This window comes from Gracilinanus agilis, chromosome 3 (genome assembly GCF_016433145.1).
Source record: "Gracilinanus agilis isolate LMUSP501 chromosome 3, AgileGrace, whole genome shotgun sequence".
NCBI lineage: Eukaryota > Metazoa > Chordata > Mammalia > Didelphimorphia > Didelphidae > Gracilinanus > Gracilinanus agilis.
The window spans coordinates 605,354,346-605,363,205 of NC_058132.1; the positions used below are offsets into that span (position 1 = coordinate 605,354,346).

The 8,860-nt window shown below is 36.7% G+C and overlaps 1 protein-coding gene across 2 annotated transcripts in view; it reads right to left on the minus strand.

Moving 5' to 3' along the window:
* Positions 1-52: 52 nt before the first annotated feature.
* The window catches only part of KANSL1L (KAT8 regulatory NSL complex subunit 1 like), a 117,672-nt gene continuing 108,864 nt past the window's right edge, over positions 53-8,860 (minus strand). For both annotated transcript variants that reach the window (XM_044670722.1, XM_044670721.1), the window contains 3 exons: positions 5,357-5,469; positions 3,089-3,266; positions 53-1,780 (listed from right to left, as the gene is read on the minus strand). In XM_044670722.1, the coding sequence (XP_044526657.1) occupies positions 1,550-1,780; positions 3,089-3,266; positions 5,357-5,469 (522 nt within the window). In that variant the 3' untranslated portion in view covers positions 53-1,549. The remainder of the gene's footprint in view (positions 1,781-3,088; positions 3,267-5,356; positions 5,470-8,860) is intronic.

An 8,860-nucleotide genomic window follows, 5' to 3' on the forward strand; every position in this document is an offset into this window, starting at 1 on the left:
AGGGTGATAGTATGGATCGTTTTAGTATTTTAATCACATTCACACTACAAAAGACATATAGAAATAACTTTAATTAAAAAACTTACATAGAAGATCATGGTATCAGACATGACAGCAAGATTCAAGTTTTAATTTTCTGGACAAACTTGTGTTTGTGAGGCTTTTGTTTTTTGTTTTTCTTTAAAAATAAATGTACAGTGAAACTACAAGCAGAGGCTTGTCAGTGTTGAAATTTGATTGAACTTCTCCCCCCTCCCCCCAAAGGGTCCAGTATCAAGTTTTCCAATCCCTGACAAAAACTGTGTCAAATCACACAAACTAGGCCAGCTGGCCAGTGTTAGTTTAATAAGTATGGGTACTACAACTTGAAGCAATAGTTTTTCCTTGAGAAAAAGTGATTTCTATGAATTGTCCTCAACTGCTCCACACAGCAAAAATATAATGGTATGGTAGCTTAAAAAGGATTCCACTTAAAATGCACACAACTTGGTATAAATCGTATCAGCCTCATTTTAGGATACAAGTAGATATGAATGGACAAATCATCATTTGCTTTTAAAGCAAGGTATGGTAAGGAATTTATAAATTCATTAGCCAGGAATACACCAAAGCAGTATTTTCAAGCTCATACTGATGATTGTTTCCCTTTCAGTAAGTTATTTTAAATATGCATATTTTAAAGACCCATTCAGGTTCTTGTAACACAGTAAAAATGAAATAGTAAATATAAGGAAAGCCAAAGACATGGTGACTTAATGTACCAATTAAACTCTTATGAGTGAACAGAAACGGTCTGTTATGTCTAACAGAAATCAGTGATTTAAAAATAAAAAGATTATCATCTCATTTGTATATTAAGAATTTTATAAATGACTTCCACTTGTTAATGGTAGTAAAGCATGTTTAAAAAAAAAAACTCCCCCCTCCCCCATAGTTAAGACCTTCAGAAGTCTGTATTCAGTTAAAATCTTTCTGTGTTTATGGATCTATAAAGCTAGATATTGGTTCTTATATCTTCAGGGTTTTTCATATGTGGATTTTAAAACTGAGTTGCTAGCCATAACAGTACTTTAATTATATTTAAGGCAGTTTGATGAGTTTAGTGTTTTTGTTTCTTGTGCATTAAAAAAAAAAAAAAACAACATTTTGCTACAGTCTGACACACCAGGACCGTACAGTACATCTTAAAGGAGAAAAAGTATCAGTAACAAAAAGTAGGCATTTGACACCAGAATTCAGGAAATAATTAGGTCATTTTCATGGTGCCAGTGATTTGGCCTTGCCTAATAAGAGCAAATGACTATTGCACCTACGGTCTGAAGACCAAAAGAACTATTTTCTCTTGTGGATCAAGAAGGAAAGAAAGTGTTATTTTTTTATTTTTTTAACCTGTCTCTTAGCACGAAAGATTAATACATTACATGCTGTTTCTCTAATGCATTGAAATTTGTGGGGTTTCTTTTGTTGTTGAAGAGGGTTGAGAGGGAAGGGTCTGCCTTGTTTTCTCCAGTTTAATTAGCTTTTTTCTTACGAACCACTAAGTTCCCTGTCACCTATTTTTCTTTAGACTACTGAGTCCTAGACCAGGAGGTTTATAATCTTCCAGTCTGTCTACTGATTGCTTTTTTGGAGGATGACTGTGATCTGACACAGTGCTACAGAAGACTTCACCAGGGAAAGCTGTGCTTGGCCTTTCAACCTGATAGTTTTTTTCATCTTGGCACAATAAAGCTACCTCTTCATCCTTCAGTGGAAAAGCCCGTCGTTCCCACCACACAGACTGAAAAGCAAAAGGGGAAAAAAATAGGATTTTAAGTTGAATTACAGCTGATTGTGTTTGAAGTCATATCAACTTTTACAGAATTATTGTTAAGTTCTTTTGATAAGGGAAAATTAGTTACTCCAGGTACATTTTTGCTGATCCTTGAATACATCACCTAAGCAAGAAAATACAGCTCAGTGTCCATGCCCCCTATCATTTAGGTTAACAATGTAAGGCCACCTTAGGAACATTAATTATAAGATCTTTGCTCTTGGAGAGTAGTAGAAGTTGCAGGTACTACTCATGTTATAGAAAGTACAAATTGAAGGTGTTTCTTAGGGAGTAAAGGCTACTTCCTACCCCTTGCCTGATCGTGTCTCCATCCTCAGGGTCACATTGTCCTGAATCCCACCTATTAAAAGGCCACTGCACACAAACACCCCTTATTTTGTTCCAAATGAGAGAATGTATAGTTAAGACAAGCACAAGAAACTGCAATTTCCTCCTAAGAGGGTACAGATGGAAAAAAGCATCACATAATTTGCACCTCTTTTTACTTAAAGCAGTTCTTCCATTTTTAAAGGAAATAATTTCCCAAATAAACTGGATAGCTGAAAGATAATCCTTTCAACTCCTGTATCAGGGAGACCAAGCTCAATTTTGTATGTTATTTGGGAGGGAAAGAATCACAAACAGCATAGTCTGCAGGCCACTGGAATTTCCTAAATCACCAGACTTGCTAAAAGCATTTTATCTTAAGAATTTTGCAGTCGTTTTTAACATTTAAAAAGAGAGAATTCATAACATTCTTAATTCATTAACTTTCATAATAGACCATAAAGTCACCTATTTTTCTTTTAAGACAATTATTAAGTCCTAGACCAGAAGATATGTAATCTAGTCTGTCTACTGATTGTTTTTTTGATGTTAATATTTTGCATGCAAAGAAAAAATTTTTCAGAAAGGTTAACTTTTAAGTTACCAAGGAGAAACAGCATAGTACAGTAGATAATAAAGCTTTGGAGCCAGGAAGGCTTTTGACATGCTAGCTGAATGACTTTGCACAAGTCAGTTAAATATTCTAGACAACCCTCCAACATGAGAAGCTTTAGAGAGCAGTTCCTCATCCAGGAGTTCTCCCTGTCCCTCAGGTCATCCAGTTAATCAGCAGTAGGACCAAATATTGCACAAAGAACTTGGGAGTCAACATCATTTATTAAGGCCACAGCAAAACAGTTTCCAAGATAAGTACCTTCTACAAAGAGAGGTAAAAGTATAGGAAATTATGTGTTACCCTTAAGGTTTTGCTAGGAATGAGTTCCCTACCTTGGCTTCTTGATTTTTGTTTAACAAAGGCGAGGTATGAACACATAGACCATGCATTTCAGAAGGAAACTCAAGGATGGCTTCAGAAACACAGTTCTCAATAGTGTTAATATCACTGTGGTTTTCTTTTAATATTGAGTCCTGTCCTTGTTGCCCTTCAGCATTTTTGCCATAAGATCTAATAGGAAAATCAAAATCATTATTAGTAATAGGATTTATAGATTGTTCCCCTAATTTATATAAAGCAAAACATTGGGTCCAGAATTTTAACAAATAACACAAGGGATCTTATAGGTAATGTAATATGATTAGACAAACCACAGCCTTCCATAAAGATGAACTTAATGGAATAGTTATCACACTACTATTAGAAAATGGCAACTGGAAGGTAATGGGGTGTGGGGTGTTATTAAATCACTTTCCCTTTTAGGTTTAGAAATGGCTTATCTGAGGATAATTTCAGTAAGCTGATCTCTGCTCCTACTTTCCTAATAAAATTCACAGGTCATCTAGTCAAATACATACCTGTATAGAAAGGCAGGCTTCAACATTCCAAATTATCATAGTTTTTCATTAGAAACCTGTACTGTTCTATAGGTAACAAGTAACTTCTAGGGCCATGATGGTGAGCCTATGGCACACTGCCAAAAAGGGCACATAAGCTGTCACCCACTAAAGTTCATTATTAGAGAGGCAGAGGGACTTGGGGGAGAGCCACTCCCTTCCCCTTGTCCACCTCACTGAGGACATTTTCTCACTTCACCTGCCCCTCTGGCCAGCAGCCCACCCTGTCTGGTGTGGGGGTGCACAGGGTACATAGCACAGAACCTGGTTGGGGCAGGGAGCATGGCATGAATTCTCTAAAAGGTTTGCCATCATTGTTGTAGGGCATCACTAGAAAGGATTTTCCAAAATCCTAAGTCCTCCTTTCTTGACTATTGCCCACTACAGCTCACATGATATATCCCTTCTACCCCTGCCTGCAAGCTGTTATCATATGCCTTCCCCCAAGTCTTATTTTCTCCATAACAAATGATAATAACATTTATATAGTACTTTAAGGTTTGCAAAATGGTATACAAATACTGTCTCATTTGGTCCCTCACAACATTCCTGGAAGGTAAGTGCTATCACCATTTTTGTAGCTTGCCCACAGTCCTACAGCCAGCTGGGTAAATATCTCCAATTTCCTTAAATCATATAATGTCTTTATTTTTCACATATTTTCAAGGCCCTTCTTCCTATTCTTCCTAAAATGTGCCCAGAATTGAAGAGAACACTTTAGATACTACCTAAATATATACTATCTTTTAATAATCAGTAACAAATAATGCTTTCTTAAGTTTTCCAGCTTGTCAAATTTTTCTGATGTTATTTTGTTTTTCAAAGGGCTTAAAATTATACTGTAAGAACTTTTTTTTAAAAATGGCAATTACCTGACCCCTATTGCCTGGCTCTGTGTTCCAATGGTATTCTGTAATGGTTGCAACGACACCCATGAAGGGCTCAATTCATATCTTCCCCTACACCTCTGCAGGGATAGATCTCTAGGCTGTGGAGAAAGATGTGAACTGAGCCTTGTACATGCTAGGACATCTCTTGGAGTGAGTGTTCTACAGCAAGGCTGGACATCTTGAGACCTAAACAAAGGAATATGTTTTTAAAATGCTAGTTATATTAACTATGCCACTAAAACTAAGTAAAAGCAAATGATTTCAATTTCTGCATAATGAACTAGGAATTCTCTTGCTTCTTTTGCCTTGGCTATATTACTTTTTATATCATCTCACATGAAAAATTCAGTTATACAAATTCCATTTATTAAGACTGCCCAGAGATTTTCATTGAAACCATTGCCTCTAGATTCTGCAGGTTCATTGTTAAAAGATATTTTCTTAAACACATCTGATGAAACAGAAATGTTCATATAACTTTTCAAAGTAATGCTAAATTAAATCCATTAATGATTATTTTTAATAGCCTATTTTATCTACAGAGAACTAAACTATTACACATAAGCCAAAATCAGGTATCACTGAAGATGGTGGTGAATACATATGTGGCAAGCCCAGTGCAGACATGTAGATTTCATCACTGGTACCATTAGCTGTAACAGCAATATCCTCCTCAGCTGTGAATAAGGAAAATGGATGTTGTGTTCACATGTGACTAACCCAGTTTTCCAAGGGTTTTTCTTTTGAGTGCTTGCTCATTATGAGATCCTGGATGAATTCTGTTTTCACGTCTATTTTAATTTATAACACTTGCCTGCTATTTCTTCTGTGCCACTTGCTTTGTTCCCACAGTGACCACCTTGCTTGCTCTCTCTCTTCATATTTTTTGTGGCGTAGGGAGAAGACTTCATCAGAAAGATCTTCTATCTGGAATTAGAAACAAAAGTTTACTGCTGCTTCTGTAAGGAACATTACAAAGAATGAGCATAAAGATCTTTAGTGCATCCTTTACAAGACAATCTGTGGAATAGTAGGATCATAAATTTAAAGCCAAAGAGGACCTTTACAGGTCTTCTAGTCCAACCTCCTTATTTTACAGATGAGGAAAGGAACTCAGGCCCTAAGAGATGAAGTAAAATTGACTAAAATCATTGATCAAAGCAAAGCCCAAGTCTTGTTGGACTCTAAAACTATTATATTTTTATTACACCAGAACTCTAGAATAAATATGTTCAAAATAAAACACACAAAGTAATTAATCTATTCTCATTCTTTTAAGGATGACTTCAAATTCTTTAAAAAGGTAAAGTTTGAAAGCTTAACTTGTGTGATCTTAGCTATATTCAAACTGAGCAAAACTGTAAGCTTTTGACTGCCTGAACTACTTTTATACTTTTTTCTATTCCATTAACACTTAGTAAAAGTGTTTGGTATACATCACTAAAATACTTTCTAATTCATTAATTGTTAAAGCTAACTAAAACTAAGATCCTCAAATATATTAGATTTTAACCTTACAAAAAATTCATTCTAGAGTCAAACCTGCATTCAGATCCCAGATCTCTGATCCTATGATTCCACAAGTTCTCCTGTGAATGACTTCAGGTCCTGCCCTTATGGAGCTTACCATCTAATGGGAGTGAGGAAGGTAGGGATATGACACATAAATAACCATAATACAATACATGATCAGTGCATAAAAGAAATACTAAGTACTACATGAAGGTAAGGGAAGGAAAAGTCATGAATGCTCAAAGGGTAGTCAGGTTGGGGTGTCAATTCACTGGAAATAGTAGCATTTAAGTTGGACTATAAAGAACACAGAAATATTTAATAAGGGTAGGAGACTTTCAAATATATGGAACAATGCAAGCAGAGGCCCAAGATAGAAAAAGAAAAGCATGGGACATAAATATGGTGGATAGTAAGGCATTATCAGATATATTTGGGAGTAGAAACTACATCAGAGGTGTCAAAACTTGTGGGAGCCATAAAACTCCCAAGTGATTTTTAAGTCAATATGCAGGGGCAAGGATCTGTTTCTATTTGAGTTTGACACTACTGGACTACAAAGAAGAAAGTAACGAGAGATAAGGTTGGAAAGAGGGTGCCTAAAATGTGGAAGGCTTGGAATGCTAGGGAAAGGAATTTGAACATTATTTGAAAAGCACCAAGAAATCAAAAGTAAAATCATAAAGGATGTAAGAACCAGAAGGTTCCTTAGAGATCTGGTCCCACAACCTTATTGTACAGATAACAAAAGTGAAGTTCAGAGGATGGACTCTCCCAGTGACACCAAACTAGTTAAGTAGGAAAATTATAAAGGGAGCCCAGGCTTTCTGATGGGTACTACAACCAGGTTAAGTGTGAAATCTTTTGTTAGAAGGTACTTCCTAAAATCACATTACGATACTGGTAATAATATTATATCCAATAAATAGACTGAGCTTTATGAGCACAGAGCCTGGTTTTATGTTTTTTTAATTCTCCCAGTGCTTAATACATAGTAAATAAATGTTTGATAAATACTTGTTGATTTGATGAAACAACAAAAACAATAAGAATGGATACCAGAGACATGAGGTAAGGAAAAGAGTTGAGGCAGTGGGGTCAAAGATGAAAAACAGGACTCAAATATAGTAGACATGGAATGTAGTGGTACTGTTAGTACAATGAAATCGGGTTTAGCTGGAAAGATAATTAGTTCAGTTTGGGATTGGTATCTGAGGTGCCAGCTGCTTCCTTCTGCCTACTAGTGGAATCCTTTACTTCCTCCTGTGGAAAGACTTCTTGTTGTTAGAGCTTTCTCCCTCTGGAAGTTTTACTTATTTTGTCTAAATCTTGTATACCAACACTACTATTAGTAAGATAGAAGCTGAGGAAAGGATTTTTTTTTAACCTTTTCAACTAGCACCTAGAATAGTACCTTGCCCAAATCAGTCATTTAATACATGTTGAATGGCAAGAAATGTCCTTAGGCAGCAGCTACTGGTCCTGACTATGGGTGAAGTACAGGTGAAAGATATCATTTGAAAGTCATTTGCAAGAGATGGTAGTTAGAGTAAATGAGATTGCTAAGGGGAAGAGTAAAGAGAGCCTGAATATTGGATAGAGACCCTTGGTGAATAGCCATTTGAAGAAAGTGAGAAGAGGGTAAGATTCCAGTGAAAGAGGCAGAGCAGAGGAAGAAAAATCAGGAGAGTGTGCTACCTCTGAAGCCAAGGTAGGAGAGAAGATACAAAAAGAGTAGATAAGACACATATGGTCTATGCCTTCAGCAGCTTATGGTCGACTAGGTCAAGGTAGGGGAGATAATAACGTATACAGGTTAAGGAAATAAAAGGTCATTTGGAGAGGGAGCGTGAGCATACTACAACGTGTGGAAGGGAGAGTATCTAAGCCTTAAATTCTAATAGCTGTTGTGGAAGGGGAAGTGTATAGAGTCAGCCAGTGCAAAAGTATGAGGATGAGATAGATTATGTAGCTGAAGGCATAGCAAAGGGGCCAGCTTGCCTGAAAAGGAGTACAGGAAGAATATGAACGGAGTTTGGAAATAAGCCAAACTGTGGAGGGCTATAAATGCAAGACTGAGGAATTTGTACTCTTACGTAGGAGAACAAAATGGGCAGGCCTATGCCTTTGGAAGATTATATTAGTAACTGAACAGAGGACTGATAAGAGGAGACTGACAACAAGAAGACAATTATGGAACATTGCAATATCCAGGTAATGAGGGCCTAAACTAAGTGAAGAGGAGATAGATGTGGGAAATGGCACAGGCAGAACTGATAAGACAGGCTTACAAAATGGATATGGTGAGGGAGGGAGACAAAGAAATCATGAATGACCCTGAATTAAACTGGTGGTAGGAAAAAATGGTGCCTTCAACATAGAGAAGTTTAGGAGAGGCAGATTTAGGGCAGAAGAAAATTATAATGGATTGTGGGAGGAAGAAGTATGATATGCGTTTCCTCCTCAGGATCTCAGAGGTTCCTTTCCTTCATTTCATACATTTTACAAATAATGATACAACTGTAGAAAGTTAAGTCATTTTCTACAAACAGGCAGACAATAGCTTTAAAAATATATATAATTGGGGCAGCTGGGTAGCTAGTGGATTGAGAGACAGGCCTAGAGATGGGAGGTCCTAGGTTCAAATCTGACCTCAGACACTTCCCAGCTGTGTGACCCTGGGCAAGTCACTTGACCCCCATTGCCTACCCTTACCACTCTTCTGCCTTAGAATCAATACACAGTATTGACTCCAAGACGGAAGGTAAGGGTTTAAAAAAAAAAAATATATATATATATATATATA